At 42.7% G+C, this 18,000-nt stretch overlaps 2 protein-coding genes across 5 annotated transcripts; one reads left to right on the forward strand and one right to left on the reverse strand.

Moving 5' to 3' along the window:
• Positions 1-1,420: 1,420 nt before the first annotated feature.
• CPTP (ceramide-1-phosphate transfer protein) lies at positions 1,421-4,178 on the reverse strand. Its single transcript, XM_049812829.1, has 2 exons — positions 4,036-4,178; positions 1,421-3,954 (listed from the first exon to the last, which is right to left on the reverse strand). Exons 1-2 carry the CDS (start codon positions 4,155-4,157, stop codon positions 3,432-3,434), a joined length of 645 nt encoding a protein of 214 aa, XP_049668786.1. The 5' UTR covers positions 4,158-4,178; the 3' UTR covers positions 1,421-3,431.
• INTS11 (integrator complex subunit 11) lies at positions 3,423-17,998 on the forward strand. Of its 4 annotated transcripts, none has more exons than XM_049812750.1 (18): positions 3,971-4,061; positions 4,829-5,014; positions 5,955-6,052; positions 7,087-7,160; positions 7,376-7,604; positions 7,721-7,819; positions 7,918-7,952; positions 8,646-8,784; positions 10,472-10,536; positions 11,184-11,373; positions 12,029-12,112; positions 12,660-12,749; positions 13,326-13,488; positions 14,277-14,384; positions 15,001-15,062; positions 15,964-16,106; positions 16,850-16,979; positions 17,824-17,998. In XM_049812750.1, the coding sequence occupies exons 2-18, from the start codon at positions 4,987-4,989 to the stop codon at positions 17,887-17,889; spliced, it is 1,803 nt and encodes a 600-aa protein (XP_049668707.1). In that variant the 5' UTR covers positions 3,971-4,061; positions 4,829-4,986; the 3' UTR covers positions 17,890-17,998. The 4 variants fall into 4 exon arrangements, with proteins under 4 accessions (XP_049668714.1, XP_049668707.1, XP_049668699.1 ...); XM_049812742.1 differs by lacking the exon at positions 3,971-4,061 and adding an exon at positions 4,252-4,310; XM_049812733.1 differs by lacking the exon at positions 3,971-4,061 and adding an exon at positions 4,421-4,465.
• The last annotated feature ends 2 nt before the right edge of the window (positions 17,999-18,000 follow it).

Below are 18,000 nucleotides of genomic sequence, written 5' to 3' on the forward strand. Positions count from 1 at the left end.
GTCTAATGCTGGGAGCAGATCTTAATCAGTGCAGCCCACTCATCTAAAAGCATCGCCAAGGAGAACGCGCTTTGACAGGAGCGGAATCCAACACGCCGAAGTGTGCCTTGTGGAGAATGGTGCCTGTTACCGTAATACAACCATTACCCATACAGAGGCTGAGGAGGAAAAAAATTGACTCGCTCACCAGCGTTGCTTCCTGCTGTTACCTGAGGTTCTCCCCTGCTTGCGTGCTCCCTACTTAGAAGTGGCCTGTGCTGAAAGAATGTCACATAGTTTATTTTTAAATGAACTTCAGAATAATATGTGGAATTGCCTGAACTAAAGGGTAGTGGTAAGAGACTTACACTGCGGTAATTTTTTTAATTTTTTTTTTTTTTTTTAAAATTCAGGGTCACCTCATCAGGAGATAACGAGGTCTTCCTTAGTGCATTGCAAAAACTTGTCTGGAGCAGGCCATTCCTGGATTGCAAGGTTGGTAAGCTATTACTCAGCTATACTGTTATTTTTAGGAAGTTGTTATTGGCGGATCTAAATTTTTCTCACAGTGAGCTACGATGTTAACTTAAGTTTAAAAACTTTGGTTTAGGTACGGGTTCCACAACATAGTAATTTTGGTTGTGTCATGGTTTGCATTTTTTCTGTCAGGTTTGTATTTTAGAAAACAGGATAGCTCTGAATTGGAAAGTTCAATTTACTGCATGTTATTGGCTTATTATGTATTTATACTGTATCATAAAAACTGCTTATACTGCCAAAGTGATACACCACTTTTGCTACAAGGCTAGAATGTTTTTTCAGTATGAAGAGAAGCAGGTACACTGTAGAAAGCCAAGTATGTAAGTACTTCAGGCAAGCAACAGTTGTAGATTCCTATAGCTACATTATATAGATGTGTTTATACTGACATTCGTTTAAGAATCCCTTCCCCTTAATGGAATACTTAGTGTTAGCTTTAACTATAGAACTTCTCTTAAAAAGTTCTAAATACAAATTCAGCTTCACAGAGAGGAAAAGAAAAAAAGCTGTTTGAATGGTGTAGGTCACACATATGCACTTATTTACTCCCATCCATATTGTCACGTGAAATCAAGTATGCTTACTGTGGCATAGGGGACAGTTTATGTGATGGACTTTTGTGCAAAATACTCAACCTCCCTCTAGCGAATCTGTATGTTATTGCAGCTCTCAAGTACACCAGTCACTGTAGCTGAAGGTTTTCCACTTCTGTTATTTGGCCCCATTAGTGAAAGCTGCCAGACTCTGAACTCGCCCAAAGCCAAGTGCAGGACCTTAGTTTTACTCAGTGGTAACTAACTGGGGCTCTTAAAAAGGTTCCCATTGTTTGGAGACAGAGCAGGACACCAGGAAAATAAAATTACCATGAGGCAATATCTTGTTTAAATGAGAGCATGCAGACTGATGGAAAGCTGTATTTTACTTGAAGCATACTTTGCATGAAATGATCGGTTACAAACTTAGAACAAAGTTTTCTCCCTACTGAGAAAGTTTGATTCTTTAATGGTAAAAATCAAGTTAGTCTTCAACATTAATGTTTATCTCATAGGAAGAACAGTTGAGAATGAATGTGACAAGGGACAAAAAGTAATTCTCCCATGTGGTCATACTACCATTTCTGCATTAAACTTCAAGAGATCTGTTAACATTTTTTCACTTGACACACAATACTATTTGATGTAATTTAAGGCATTTAATACGCTACACAGATTAAATACCAGCTGTATCTGTATCAGACAGCAAGGGAGGCCCAGCACTTTGTAACATGGAACTGCTCCATTTTAATATATGGATTTATCCTATGTAACTATGTATTCATTTAAGGTGGTCTTAGCAAGAAGGGAATTATATTTGTGTTTTCACAGCATAGCAACTAAACCTCCATTTAGGACGTTCAAGGAAATTCCGTTTCCTGTCTTCAGGCAAAAAATAGTGTTGAGAGATGCGAGTAATCAGAATAGGAGCTCACTGCACAGCATCTAACTTCAACTGGGTTACTCCTGACAGCTGGTTTCACATCTGATCGCTAGGTGAACGAAACACTCTGCTAGTGAAAGACAAGATACAAATAGATAACACTATAAGTGGTGATCCTGCCAACACCACAAAACCAGGTAGCATTCCTATAAAGGATACTCTTCAGAAGCATGTTAGTCACATAATTTAATGTCCAGTTAATCTCCATGAGGTAATAGTGATTTCCTGAATCACGCAGTGTTACGTTAGGCCAAAGTGCCTTCTATCTGAGATAAAATCAAAACATGTTACAGCCTCTGGGATTCTCCCTCCTCCCCCGAATATTCATGTCATCCTGAACTAACAATGTAGTGCTTTTTCAGCTTTCAAAAAGCTAAGTAAACTCCATTTTGCATACTTTGGGTGTGTGTGCATATATACACACACACACACACACACACACAACTGGCTGTTATATACAGTGATTTACAATAGAAGCAATAAGCCTCACAAAGTAGTGACTTACAGTACAAGTTCAGATTTCTCCCCAGACAATCAGAGAAGTCATTTTTGTAGGCATTTGACATATTAATTAAAAAAAAAATAAATCACGAGAACACACTTCAGAAGCATGGCTGGAAAACAGGTAAGGTACAGTCTGCAGCCTTAGCTGGATGTGTAGGATTTTGCAGTACATGCTAAAACCAACAGATTAATGGGTAGAGGAGGCTACACAGAAGGAAGGTCCTGCTTAATGGATCCATGCACAAAGGAAGAACAGGCTCTTACAGTAATGACATACACCAACATTTCCTTCTTTAATTCTAGGGGTCACAGAATTAGCAGCAGTAATCAAATGAGTCTGTGACCCCAAGGAAAAGAGCTTCCTTTCAGACATGCATTACTCAGGATTATAGTTTCAAGGCTGAAGCACAACAGAGGGCAAAACCCCCCAGATCTATTCAAGGGAACAGCTTGTAAACAGAAGTGGCAAGGTGAGCTTACTGTAGTGTTAAGTGTGTCCAGACACCACATCGGAAAGTTGTGCTGTCTCACCAGGTCCTAACTATTAGTGTAAACGCAGAGGTGCTGCTGAAGTTGCAGAATTTGGCTTAAAAAAGAAACCAACCCCCCTCTCCCCAGCCTAGCTGGAGAGTTGAAGGTTAATCCAAGTAGAAAAAAACCAATCCCTTAAGCATGCTAATAGTGGGGGTTTTTTTCTTACTGCAGAGCCGAGGCTCTACACACACATAGACAAATATACATAGGTATAAAAAAAATTGGTACAATTTTTTCTCTTATAAAGTGAGGCATCCCGAATGGCTTTGCCGACTTGTCAGCTCCCTACTGGAAAAGGGAAGGGAGGGTGATCACGGACAGAGAAGAAAACACACGGTTTTCACCCGCTTCATCCTACTTCTGTCAGAACGTGGCACGGCTCTTGAGCATCCCTCCCGTCAAGGAAGGTCAAGCAGCTTGTGGCGGGCAAAGAGCTCCTGGGTGATGCCGTAGACGTCGCAGATATAGGGTAAGGCCTCGCCCAGCATGGTGACGGCTTCCTCGGTCGTGCCCACGTTCATGATTTCAAGGAAGGCGTTTCGGGAGGGTAGCGTGCAGAAGGCCACCGTGGCAGCTTTGCGAACAACCCAGGGGTGGTAGGTCGCCAGGGAAGCGTTGTAGGAGTCCGTGCAGATGACAGAGGTCCGGGAGTCCTCCCGGCCGGTTCTCAGCCCCTCCAGGAAGAGCTGCAGCCATCGCAGGGCCCTGTGGAGACGCAGGACGGTGCGGCAGCCGGAGTCGGGCCGTCCCGACCGCTTCTGGAGATCCACCAGCCCGTTGGCCAGCTCGTACTCCACCATGGACTGCAGCGACACGTACTTCTCCCGCTGCTCGCCGCGGCAGTAGTTCTCCATGATCTGTACCTTGGCCACCGCGTCCTTGGAGACGAAAGAGAAGATGGAGCCCAGGCTGTGAAGGAACCTGCAGCGCGGGGAAGACACGCTCCCGTTAACCAACGGCAACCGGCCCCGGGCCCCCGGACCGGCCGCCGAGGGCACTCACCGGATGAGCCCCCGCCAACCGCTGAGGTAAGGGCCCAGCAGCACCTCCCGCCGCTCCGTCACGCACGTCTGGAAAGCGGCGAGAACCTCCCGCAGGCTGAACGCGCCCTGCCCCGCCGCCATCTCCTCCCTCCGCCTCCTCCTTCTCCTCCTCCGCCGCCGCTGCCAGTCACCCGCAACCCGACCAATCGCAGGGCCCGCTGAGGGGAGGGGGGGCGGGTCCCCCGGGCGGTTACGCGTGCGCTGAGGCGCTGAGGTAGAAGGCCCGGCGCCACGGTGAGAGCGGGCGGGCCCCGGGCGGGCGTTGCTAAGGCCGCGGTGGGCGGGAGACCGCGCTGCCGGGACCGGGGGGCTCCGCTGAAAGAGGGGGGGCGGCCAGGGGGTCGGGGCCCTGCGGGTCCGAAGGCCGTCGGGAGAGCCGGGGCCTTCACGTAGGTTTTTGGGTTTTTTTTTGTTTTTTTTTTGTTTTTTTTTTTTTTTTCCCTGAGGGAGGGCAGCGTCGTCTGCGGTCAGGGCTGGGATCGGCGGGCGCTGGGAGGGCGGACTTGGAAATGTGGTGGTGTGAGTGAATAAATAAATAAATACCGCCGGCCGAAGGGCTTGTGGAGCAGGAGGCCCTCCCCCCCCCCCCCCCCCCCTTTCCTCTCCCTGCCTTCCCGTCTGCAGACTGGGCCGTGTTTACTGGTTCTTTGTGGCGACGGTGATTGCCGAAGCTAAGCAGGCCTGAATTTCCAAGCGTTGTTAATCATCCACGTGTTGATCTGACTTGTGTTTTCTCACTGTTTTCCCTCTAGGAAGAAGTTGTGCCTTTGCTTAAGTCTTCTGCCTGACACTGAAAAAGAATTGGAATGGCAGCTGCAAAAGTGGCTAAATCTTCTCTTCTTTTTGTGGCCCCCGTTAGACTGTTACTGAAATAATTTGCCATGCGGTTTGAGATTTAACGTTTGTTAAAATGCCTGAAATAAAAGTCACCCCCTTGGGTAAGTCCAATCTAAAATCGTCCTCAAATAGACACGCTGAAAAACTTTGGAATTGAGAATTCAACGTAATACGTGTTAGACTGCTGGAGACATACGTGCCTTTCTGTGCCACAGAAACTGGCCATGGTGGTATACTGCGATACGTGTTGTAGTTGCGCAGCATCCTAACTTGATTCGTGTCAGTATGTCATTGTCCTCCGTTTCTCTTTCAAGCAAGTAAGACTCAAACACTCTTGATAACTCTGTTTTGATTACAGGATTCATTAATACGTACTGGTAAAGGCTTTGTAGTATTGTACACTACGGCTAAAGTATTAGTTCACTTAACAGTGCTAAAGAGCCACAGAAAACAAATTTTTATCTTTTTTTTTTTTTTTTTTTTTTTCCTGGGTTGCACAGAAACTGTTGAGATGCATTTATGTACTGAGAGGGCAGAGGATGTGCCGAGCAGAACTGTTTTATCCTGATGGATAGTTTTCTGCCTTGGTACGGGCTTAACTAGAGCTTATTGAAGGTCTGTGCTTTCAGTGAGAGGCAGAGTACTTGGGGAGGTCCAGGGCCCTGGGAACTCTTGAGTTCCTTGCTAGTCCTTTCCAAATAAGAGATTATTTCACTCTTACTTGAAACTGTGTAGTTGTGATTGCACATCAGCAGGCAGAGAACAAACATGCCCTGCTTATGGGTTTGGACGCAGTGCTGTATTTACTGCAGTTTTGCAACTGCAGCTGGAAGGCCCCCCCATAAGCTCAGGGAATGGGGTAAGTCAGTTCACATTTGCTCACCCTCTAACAGATCTCCTTGCTTGGAGGAAAGAACGTAGTCTTTTCCTGCATCAGAAAAGGGCTAGGAAGTTTTTTACGGACCTTTAAATGCTTCTCTTTTGAAGTAATTGTAAATATTCCCAGAGATGTCTTACTCGTCTTTCTTTTGCTTGGTCCAGGAGCTGGCCAGGATGTGGGGCGCAGCTGTATCCTTGTGTCTATCGCTGGGAAAAATGTCATGCTTGACTGTGGGATGCACATGGGCTACAACGATGATGTGAGTATGGTGGAGAAGCCCTGAATACTGTGTAGAGATGCTTTCAAGGTGCATCTGCCTGGCCTTTCCCAGCAGGGCTCCTGGTGCATTGGTCCACTTTGTTTCCTTTTATTTGAAATTTGCCTGACTCATCTTGCGTGATGTAGGGGTAATATCAGATAGGTGTGTGTTATTTGGCACCTGTCTCAACCACTCCTGGAGACGGATTATGGCAGAGAACGAACTACTATTGCCCATTCAAAATCTTGCCTTCCTGTGCAAGAGGTGCATCCCTTCAAGTATTCCTGGTCTATGAAGTGCCACCATCCAGCTGTCCTTTCCCTGAGTTGTGGACTCCGAAAAAAATATTAAGCAAGCTGTGAATGCTCCATTCATGGTGGTTTTGGGCTTTCTGTACTTCATATAGGCAGGTATCTTCTATGCTTTAAAGCATTAATCCTGTCATTAGCTAGACTGTTCTTGACATGATGCTTTGTTTGGGGCAGTTAATTACTTGCAGGATCCATACCACGCATCTAGAGATGCTTTAGAGAGAGAGGTAGGAAACACTCGTGATGTTTGGTTACCCGATACTAGTAGGAAAGGAGTAACGGCAAAAATATTCTGCAAGATAGAAGGAGTTAAAGCGTGACACGGAGCAACTGTGCCATTACAGAAAAGGTTTTGAGGCTTTTCTGCCTTCGATGCCTGTGGGTAAGCTAAAACACATTGGTCACCTGTTCTACTTTGAAGATAAAATTGGCTGTAATTTATTTATTTGCAAGGTCAGTTTCCCTGTCTGTCCTCTGGCAGTCCTCCCATCCTTTTTCTATTTGACTCATTCCGCACATGAGTGCTGATGGTGTTGCCTGCAGCTCTTACTGCATTGCTGACACTGGTGCTGTCCGCTGCCTTATTGCAGTTTTGCCTCAAGGTGGGTTACAGCACGCTTCCAGTGTTGCGGGTTGTTCACACCATTGGTTTGTTGGATAAGTCATGTAGTATTAACTGGCTTTGGTTTGTAACATATAGTCTGTTTTTTCATGCCTTTGCAGAGACGCTTTCCCGACTTTTCCTATATCACTCAGAATGGAAGGTTGACTGACTTTCTAGACTGCGTGATCATCAGGTGAGGAAGCTTCCTTCCTTGTCAGAGCTCAAATGGGAAACAGGAAATCTTTGTATACTGTCCCTAGCAACCCAAACATATTTTAAGTTCATCATTCGTACTTTGGCTAGTTCCTCTATGTCATGCAGTGCTTTAAAAATCTGAAGCAAGGTCTGAGAACCAGGCAAGCTAAGCTCCTGTGCAGCATCTCCCTTATCCTTTGTGTCTTTTTGCAGCCACTTTCATTTGGACCATTGTGGAGCTTTACCGTATTTCAGTGAAATGGTCGGTTATGATGGGCCCATTTACATGACACATCCTACCAAGGCTATCTGTCCCATCCTCCTGGAGGACTATAGGAAGATAACTGTAGATAAGAAAGGGGAAACTAACTTCTTCACTTCCCAAATGATTAAAGACTGTATGAAGAAGGTGGTTGCTGTGCATCTTCACCAGACAGTTCAGGTAAATGATCATTTCTGCATACTCTTGGCTCGGACCAACTGGATCATTGTAGAAGGCAGAGCAATTTTCATTTTTTAAAATGTGTGCACTAAGGCAGCGTTTGCCTGTTTGTGTAGGTGGATGAGGAGCTGGAGATCAAGGCGTACTATGCAGGCCATGTGCTAGGAGCAGCCATGTTCCAGATTAAGGTTGGATGCGAGTCCGTTGTGTACACTGTAAGTATGCACAAGAACGTTTATAGATACCTACACCTCCTGTTAATGGCCTGTCCTGTTACCTTGAGAATATTAATGGATTTCTCTTCTGTCATTAGGGTGATTATAACATGACACCAGACAGACATCTAGGGTAAGTAGGAAGCTGAGTTTCTATGAATTGTGTATATTTCTGACAGGAAGATTTTAGCACAGCTTCTGCTAATACTAGGGGCTTATCAGCATTGATTCTTTGTTAGGAGACTGGAACATTTAATGATGTCTTTGCTGGAAAGATAAACGCAATTTTGAATTATGAGAATGAACAGATTTACATTGATTCTTCCAGATAGACCTTAATGTAATCATCTTCTGTATACTCGTATTAATCTATTTTGAAGGCTGTGGAATAAAGGAAAAGTTTATTGTCATGGTATCTTCTAAATGTATTTACTTTCTAAGACAGTGCCAGTCACAAACTTCTAACGTTCATTTTATTTTTACTGGCATATATGAGAGATTTGCAATATTCCTGCTATTTAGAATATTTTAATGCCTTTTAAAAAAAGTAATAGACTGGAGAATAATTGCTTTTCAAAATCTGTAGTCTCTATTCTGAGCAGGATTAATTTAAAGAAAGCATGGCCTGCAAAGAGAGGGGTCCTGATGCTGCCACAGAACTCCTAGGTGACTTTGGGCAAGCCAATGTGCATCTGTGTACCTGTTTTCCTATCTGCAAACGGAGACAGCGACATTCTCCACCCATCTTTGAGACCTGCAGATCAGAAATGCTAGGTACCGTCTCTTAATTTGACTGGTTGGTTTATTTTAATTCCTTTTGTTTTAGTGCTGCCTGGATTGATAAGTGTCGCCCGGATTTATTAATAAGTGAATCCACCTATGCCACAACTATCAGAGATTCCAAACGCTGCAGAGAAAGAGACTTCTTGAAGAAAGTTCATGAGACTGTAGAAAGAGGAGGGAAGGTATGGCATTTTGATGATCTTAAGTGATGTAGTTTTTCTCTGTGTAGCTCTTGTTGGCTCCGTAGTGCTGTGTAACTATTAATAAACTCAGGCACCTATGTATGACCACTACATGAAACTGAAGGTATTTTTATATTCCTCCATCTGTACTTCAAAAGACAGAATATTAAACACTTCAATTATGCCAAGAAGAAAACCAGACCATGAATTAATGAGACAGTAAGGGAAATGCTGTGCTTACAGTCTGTAAATATGGAGGATAAAGGCAAAATTAACTTGATTTGCATCTTCTATACTGAAGCATCCTCTTAGTCATGTAAATTAAGAAACTGACTGTTCGATTACTGCTTTTAAACTCGATCAGAAATTATTTCCAGTGTAGCCAGGTCGGTCTGTTCAGTATCCTTCTTTGTGCTGTTCAGCACTGTGCTGTTACCATAAAACCCCTCCAAGCGCATGGAAGACATGTGGTTACCATGCAGTAAATGATGCTTCAGTACCTTGTTTGTGGCTTTCACTTGCCTGGCTTTTTTGCTTGGGTAGGCCTGTTACAGTCCAGCGTGATTTGACGTGAACAACTTCAGCTAGTCACGAAGCACATGGAACGTACAAGGATGGCATTGTAACGTGGCCGTTAGGTTTATCAGTCCATTGTTGTTTTAGAATTTCAGTCAGTCTTTTCTGTTTCTCAGAGTTTAGCCCCTATCTTTGCTAACTAATATAAAGCTTTATTTTGAGATTCTCTTTTTCATTAATACCACATTTGGAGCACGCCTAGGAAAAGACATTATAAAAAGAGACATTTTAACCCCTCAGAAAATGGAACTAGAAGTAAAAATTGGGAACACAGGAAAGTTTTACTGATTTCACTGTAGCTAAGGATCTAGTTCTAGGTTCCTAGGACTTAGTTCATTTAACTCGATTAAATGGAAAGTTAGTCTGGCTGTTGATTGTACGTGTTTGAGCTTGAACTGCGTTTTGGTTAAAAGTTATAGTGGTTTGTCACCTGTGACTTCAAGCCCTGTATTTTATTTGCTGTTCTTGTCTTAGTAGGGGCAAAATGTAGGCTTGCTTGTGGAAGAGAGGGCGAGTCTCTTGTTAATGGATGTGGTTTGCTAAACAGTTCCATTAAGAAGTAGATGATGGCTTTCCCACTGAATCTGGAAAACAAATGAGTAGCAGTAAACTCTTTGCTGCCAACTGACAGCACCGAACTGAAGAGAACATTGGAAATTGAAACAGCTGTATGTTCCTTCCTCCAGTGTTGCCTTAATTTGGGAGGGGAGGAAGGTCATAATTACCCCAGCGCAGACAAAGTGATCAAGGACAGAAATGCTCATCTTGGTGTCCGTTTCCATAAATCATGCCAGAATTGTTGCTCTCAACAACTTGCTTTCATATTATCCAGGAGAGAACAGAGCTGAATATGTTCACAAGCACCATGCCCCGCCAGAGACTTAGTCCTCAGTATGTACAAACTGAGGTCTTAGCCAAGCAGATAGGTGCTTCTCAAATATCAGTGCCTTTCATTCCAAAACTGCAAAACACATTCCTGTGGAAAGAAGGGTCAGTAAAAGATACTTGAAAGCAAGAGGGAACTGAGGGACTTGTTCAGAAATGATAATGCTGCAGTGCCATTTACATGCTGTTTGGGTTTCAGAGACTGTAAATCATGCCTCAATTGCAGGTTCTTATCCCAGTTTTTGCCCTTGGACGTGCCCAGGAACTTTGCATTTTATTGGAAACCTTCTGGTGAGTGCAGTCTCTTCTGTGAGACCTCCTTTTCGTCCTCCTTATGTTGTGGTCCTGGCAGGTTTCTGTGATTCTTTCACGTCTGTTTAGTACAAGTATTCTCATAAGTATTCCTTTGCATGTCGGCCCATGTTGGCAGTTGCGCAATTACTTCTTTTCATGTATTGTCCATTGTTCCTGACTCTAAGCAGTAAACTAACCAGACTCTTTCTCCACTTGTCTCCCAAACACTCAGGATCAACTGTCCTTTAAACAATTTGATTGTGTCTTTCCTACATTGTAAAACTGTTTTCATGGGACGGGGAGGAGGGATGAACAAGTATTAAACTTGTGTATAAGCATTGTGTGGAAATGTTTTTGATAATACCAAATGATGCTGCTTTTAATTATTTCCCATAGCGGAATGATTAATATTTATAATGGAAGGAAATTGTCTGTAGTGGGTGGGAATTGGATTAAAGCCTACTTTGTATTAAGTTAATGCATAGCGATGTAGCATTGTTATAATACTGATTTATAGCTCATTGAGAATAGGGTATGCATGAAGAAAAAGTCTTTGGCGACTATATAGATTTATGGACTTTGAGCATGGATAGCCAGGATCCCAGTCTGGCCCTCACAGGTCTCTGGAACGATTCTCTCTACAGGGAAAGAATGAATTTGAAGGCTCCAATTTATTTTTCCACGGGACTAACGGAGAAGGCCAATCATTATTACAAGCTCTTCATCACCTGGACTAATCAGAAAATTCGGAAAACATTTGTGCAGAGGAACATGTTTGAATTCAAACACATCAAAGCATTTGATCGGGCCTTTGCGGACAATCCAGGGCCTATGGTAGGTGGGCGCTAATAAGGTAACAGAGCAGATGTGTAGTGTCAAGGAGCTATTTTTATACCACTTTGTTCATGGTGAAGGCAAACGGGCAGTCTGCAAAAGCTCAGCATCTTCTACCCCATTAATATCAGCATCCCGTCTAAAACCCTTTTGCAACCAGGCCATCTGAATGCTTCTATCTTTATTTCAGTAATGGTAAAATGCCCAGAGAAAATAAAAAAATTGATTGTGTGCTTGTATAATAACTCTGGACCTGATTCAAACCATAATTTTTTACAGTATATTCTTCTGACTTGTTCAGGAGAGAGGTGCTTTACAACACAATCTCTTATTGCTGATTTTATTTCTGACTGGTTTATTGGGCAGTAGCTGAAACAGGAATCTACTGAGTATGATTGTACCATTGTAAAACCATTCAAAGTTTTTATCGGACACTACGGATGCTCACAAAAATCTCCTGTATCAGTAGTTCAACTTATTTGAAAATTAGACAAGCTGGGAAAAATGAAATAGCAAAAATCTCCATTAGAGCTTTGATGTAGTAAGTATGCTGTATTAGTGGATACTCTCCCCAGTTTTAGGGTATTTATGTATTATAAGTAGTGGAAAGAAATGTGTTTTCTCTGGTGATTCTTGGCACATCTTTCAATTCTAGGTTGTGTTTGCAACCCCTGGTATGCTTCATGCAGGACAGTCCCTTCAAATCTTCAGGAAATGGGCAGGAAACGAAAAGAATATGGTAAGAAATTGTATTTCCTCACATGATGTGTTGTGTTAATGTGATAGTGATACAGTCATAAGAACAAAGTTTACAGGAAAGCTTTTCCTGACCATCTAGGGTTAAATTACACAACCTACAAACTCTAGTGAACCAACCCTGGGCAGAGCTCTTGCATGCTCTGAAATTATTATTTTTTTTGGTGTGTGACAGGGCGAGCAGAGGAGATACATGTCTTAGGAGGTTGTGGGAGTCTTTCAGAAGTGCTTTCATTAATTGAAGCATCTTCAAAGACATTTGTAACCTGCATTAATTCTTATTTAGTGGTGTGTAGATTTCAGGAGCTTGCTTTCTAATTTAATTTTCATGTGTTTTCTGGAGTTGGGTATGTGCAAGCTGCAGCACAAAGCAAACACCTTTCCAGTGAAGGATGGTTATGTGTAAGATGGAAAGAACACAATCTTACATCAGCATTACGCATTTGTGGCTATTTTTATGTTAACAACAACAGCTGTGCTACGCATGGTCCATGTGCAGAGTTTGTAGATTTTTCTGGTTTCCTTCTCAGGTCATTATGCCTGGCTACTGCGTGCAGGGAACTGTAGGCCATAAGATTCTGAGTGGACAGCGCAAGCTGGAAATGGAAGGAAGACAAATAGTAAGTCTTATTTTCAAGAAGGAGGAGCATTTGGGGGAAGTTCTTCAGAACTTTAAGTGGTAGTTAGACACCATGTACTTGTAATGGGAATATACCGCACACGGCCTTGAAAATACCCAACTAACATTTTCTTTGGAGTTTTTTTTCCAGTTTGCATTGGCAATAGTGTGTCTTCTTCTGTTGTAAGGCTTTGTTAGGGGCATATTTGTAATGTTTAATAACTAGGCTCCATTAGTCAGGTAGAAATGATACATTTTTAGGCAGATGGGGATATTAAAAAAATGATACCGGGGTCCTTAAGTATTGATTTGTTTTGGCAAATGCACAAGTATTGTGCTCTGAAATTGGGCAATTTGATCCTGTAAGTTACTGAAAGCGTTCCTGTACAGCATCATATTCAGTCCCTGCTGAGGAGCAGCTCTCTCTCTCTAACCTCATTTTCCAATTCAGGTGTTCCGCTTCCTTTTTTTTAAACTAAATATGGAGAAGTTGGGTCTGTTTGGGTGCAGTGTACAAGCTGTAGCGAGCCAAAACAATTCCTGATTCACAAAGCCTGTGCTTTCTGCTTCTCCACAGTTGGAAGTAAAGATGCAGGTGGAGTACATGTCCTTCAGCGCCCATGCAGATGCCAAGGGAATAATGCAGCTGATTCGCCAGGCTGAGCCACGAAATGTTCTCCTGGTGCATGGCGAAGCCAAGAAAATGGAGTTTCTGAAGCAGAAAATAGAACAGGAATTTCGTATGTATAGTATTGGTACTGAAGAGGGAGTGGTGGTAGAAGGCAGGCATTAAAGTTCACATACTTTATGCTGAGGTCCAGTGGATGGAGTTAGGCATAATGTAATTCACAGGACCAGTCACCCTCAAGAAACTAGTATCTGTAACATATCTTAACATGTTAAGCCTATTTAATTTTAATGCCCGTGTGGACTTGAAGTAAAAGTTATTTTGTTATGTTTGTATTGTTGTAGTTCAGCACTTACTGAAATTATATTTCTTTAGACTCCTAGAAGAGGCTGATGCAGGCAGGGTACATCTGAAACTAAGGTAGCAACTACATAGAGGGGAATGAGCTCCAGGGGAAAAAAAAAAGTTAATCCCTTGGAAACAGCTAGCTCTTAAATGATGAGTGGAGAAAGCACAGACTTCACATAGGATGGTTACTTACTGTCTGCATATTTCTTTGCAGTAACTTGTTACCAACATCAGCGTGCAGGCAGTTTTGTTGCAGTCTCTTTTTCCCCCTTAGAAGGAGTTACGGATAGCTGGGCTAGTTGGTATTGCCCCATTGGGGTTTTGATGGTTCTTGCAAGGTTGTTACCCTTAAGTCTGAGCAGCAGTTCTACTTTTCAGCCTCTTTCAAATCCCTGGTATTAAAGTTTCAACAAATTGCTATTAAACTCAGTTCCTGTCCTGTCCTGAACAGCTGCAGCAGGCTTCTGCCAGAATCACAGCACCATCATCTACTCGAGGGATGCTTGTAGACTGCTGGTGGGTGAAATGACAGTCTGGTTCTTTACATTGCAGATGTCAGCTGTTACATGCCTGCAAACGGAGAGACCACAACAATATTCACCAATCCCAGCATTCCAGTGGACATATCCCTGGGACTCTTGAAGAGAGAAACAGCAATAGGTGAGACATTTTGAACCAAGAATTTCACCTCTTGGGCCCAGCCACTGTTTTGTATAGTATATGTATTAAGTGGAAACAGTGTCACAATGGTGACTTAGAAGCAGTGCTTCCTGTAAAAGAGCAGATTTTATCAGCATTTATTTAGTGGTTGAGAAGGCTTCCTGTGAAATGAAGCAGCTACTATGCTATGAATGTATATTCAGTAACATTTAAAACCAAACACACACACTACCTTGTTTGCTACTTGGTGCCTGTTCGCTATGAAAACAAAATCCATGTATGCTTTTACTAGCTAGGTCTGTGAAAACTGAAATTACTTTTATAAACCCAATTTAAGAAAAATCAAACCCTCTCAAATCAGGAAGTGATAGGGGAAAAGAGGCAGTTGTTCTGTATTGCTAAGCATGTTATTTGAATGTGCCTAGATTTCTGATAATGGTTTAAGCACCATGCACTTTAATGGACAGGAGAACAAAGATGTAAAATCTCAGTCTCTGAACCTCAGCAGGGACTCAGAAATCCAATCTGTTAAGTCCTATAGCAGTCATCTTGTGTGAAAAGCAAGTACATCATCGTTAACAATCTTGTCTTTCTCTTCCATTTTGCTTTGGTTTAGGTCTCTTACCAGATGTCAAGAAGCCAAAGCTAATGCATGGCACATTAATTATGAAGGATAATGTAAGTTAAAAAGTTCTTGTGTTGTCTCGTGTCCTCTGTATGAGTGTGTTGTCATCGCTCATACATGAGTTCTGGGTGAACAAGGAACTGAAATAAAGATAAGCAGTCCTAGTTTCTTGGAAGGAGGCCAGTGACACCATACCTTGGAAGATTAATCTGTAAGACGGCCTCTTTAGCTTGTCAGTTGTCTTGACTGATAGCCTTCACTAGTCCCAAAGCTTCAGAATTAGTATCTTGCTATTCATGAGCAGGGTGTTGTGGTTGAATTTTTACTGGTCAGGCTCATGAATGCTCAGAGTCACAGGGAACGGATACATTTGAAGAGCTGCTTCTGTTCAAAGTCTGTTTTTTGCCCTGGCCCCCTGCAACCTACCGTGTGCAGCTACAGACGTTCTGAGACTGTTTTTCAGCTTGTGAATCCAAGGTGTTTCTGATTCACTGTGCGGGTAAAAATCAAAAGAATCAAACAGCAGCCTGTTGTTGGTAGACCTCAGTTTGTTGGACAACAACGGAGAGGTGCCAGGGGAGGAGTTCTTACGCTGTAACCTCATATTCATATTTAAACAAATCATTCCCCCTGATAAAGACATTAAACCAACTCCCATTCAAAGAGCAACTTTAATTTGGGGAAATAAAGAATGGGTATGATATTTTGGTGGACATTTTGCCACATCTTACCTCTACCTTTACTGTCCATCGTATGCTCATGCCTAGCTGTTACTGCTTGCAGTAGTGACTGAAGTCTGCTGAGATGTTTCAGAGATTGAAAAGAAATGATCTTACCTGGTAGAGTTTTGCAGCGATGAACACACGCCTGTGTGCAGCTGACCACAGAGGAGGAATAAAACTTGAGACAGCACGAAGAAATAGCTTATAATGGATCTGTACTTTTCCTCTGCAGAGCTTCCGTCTGGTTTCTCCTGAGCAGGCTTTGAAGGAGCTGGGCCTTGCAGAACATCAGTTGCGTTTCACCTGCCGTGTTCACATTCAGGATCCGCGGAAAGAACACGAGACAGTGCTTCGTGTATATAACCATCTCAAAGGGTAAGTCCATTCTTAGTTGCGCTTGTTTTCTTCCCCCTAGGGATGGACTTAAGAATGATAAGCTCAATAGAGGTAGTACAAGTGCTCCCTCCTTCCTGGCCTTCCAAACCAGCCTCATAGAGTTATTAAGGGAAAATTCTCTGCAGCCCCGAAGACACAACTGCTCTAGATTCTAGTCTGTATAGCCAGCATAACCAGAGCAGTGGTTACACTGCAGTAGCAGAGGCTGGTAACCAGCCTACAAGCTCATGGTCTTTGCCAAGCTGGAGCAATCCACCTGAAATCTTTGTTCCTGTTGGTTTGCTGTTGTCACTGTTGCTTCTAGCTGAAGTTAGTACAATTGTTTGGAGTGAGACCCTCAAGCATAGGGTCAAGACACCTCTTAAAGCTATTCAAAAGCTAGCAGCAGATGAACCGTAAAAGCCGTTTTCTTCCTCGAGGCAGCTGGTCAGTTCTGTGAGTAGTCCTTTGCTCAGATGAATGGGCTTCAGACTGGAGCTGCTATCTTGAAAGCCAGAAATAAATTCTGTAGGAAAACCTGTATGATCAATATAAGCACCAAAATAAGCAAGCTCTGCACCAGCCCCGTTCTCCCTTCCTTTGGCGGTGCATGCTGGCTCAGAGACACTGCTAATAGTAGTACCTGCTTCTGTTTGGAATTCAAAGATACAGGGGATGACTCACCCGTCAGCTTGTATGCATTTCCCACCCAAAAATCGACCGCATATCTTCTCTCTTACCAGGGTCCTGAAAGATTATTCAGTGCAGCATCTCCCTGATGGTTCTATAACAGTAGAGTCCATTCTTATCCAAGCCACAGCACACTCAGAGGATCAAGGAACCAAAGTTCTGCTTGTATCCTGGACTTACCAGGTAGGAATACTAGAAGACATACTTTTCAAGCAACTCTGATCTTAACTTCTTACAGTCCAAAACCATCCTACACTGTGGGTTACTAGTTTAAGGGTGAGTCTTCATGACTGTTTTTGAGGTAGTTTGACCGGAAGAAGATGAGGTGAGCCACTGCCCTTTTCTTTACCATTTTAGGTTTAGTACAAATAATTTTACAGGAGATCTACTGAGTCAGTTTTTGCTGGGGCCACTGAACTCAAGGCAACTGATCTGGAGTAATTACAGTTAATTACAATTATGTCTATATTTTTAACTCTCAGCTGTATCACTACTGCCATACAGTGTGTGGAGGTATTTTATATTGTATTTCTTAGGTGTAAAACTTCAAACAACAAACGAGCAAAAAGCTAGCCAATACAAAATTGGGGTAAGATTAGACCTAGTCATAATATTTCTCCCTTTCCAAAGTATACTTTCTATGGCTGTATTTTTAAATGTTTCCTTTACAGCAAGGAAATGCCTTCTTGAGGACAAAGCAAAAAAAAAAAAAAAAACAACCAAAAAACAATGTTTTTTTTTGTTCTTTGCTTTCAAGAAAAATGGTCATTTTTGTCAAAAGAGACAGCCCAGGTCCAGACACCTACTTTGACAAATGGTAGTTTTACAGAGGTATTTCAAAGGAACACCAGAAATGCATTTGCGCTAACTGGATTGGTTTCCATTTTTGAACACTGCTAATATTAGAATTTGCTGGGCCCAAGAATTATTTCAGTCTATTTCTAGGTACCAGAGTTGAATTTACTGCCCCAAATCGGAAGGGCAGGTAGAAGAGTGCTTTCATCTGGTTTCTCTTTATTCTCTCTAGGATGAAGAACTGGGCAGCTATCTCACATCCCTTCTGAAAAAAGGACTGCCACAGAGTACATCGTGAGCAACAGAGCAGCAGGCGCAGTGGTGTTTCAGAGAGATTTAGATTTTATTTTATGTTGTCAATGTTTTTTTTCCTGCTTTTAATAAAGGAATTACAGTGTTTGTCCAATTA

Source organism: Accipiter gentilis, chromosome 1 (genome assembly GCF_929443795.1).
Source record: "Accipiter gentilis chromosome 1, bAccGen1.1, whole genome shotgun sequence".
Lineage (NCBI taxonomy): Eukaryota > Metazoa > Chordata > Aves > Accipitriformes > Accipitridae > Astur > Astur gentilis.

Bases quoted from the DNA above. Each gene is read 5' to 3' on its own strand.
- CPTP (XM_049812829.1), bottom strand. From the start codon at position 4,157: ATGGCGGCGGGGCAGGGCGCGTTCAGCCTGCGGGAGGTTCTCGCCGCT. The intron at 3,955-4,035 runs GTGAGTGCCCTC...CCCGCGCTGCAG, and splicing joins GGTTGGCGGGGGCTCATCCG to GTTCCTTCACAGCCTGGGCT.
- INTS11 (XM_049812750.1), top strand. From the start codon at position 4,987: ATGCCTGAAATAAAAGTCACCCCCTTGG. The intron at 7,161-7,375 runs GTGAGGAAGCTT...GTCTTTTTGCAG, and splicing joins CTAGACTGCGTGATCATCAG to CCACTTTCATTTGGACCATT. The intron at 13,489-14,276 runs GTATGTATAGTA...TTTACATTGCAG, and splicing joins GAAAATAGAACAGGAATTTC to ATGTCAGCTGTTACATGCCT.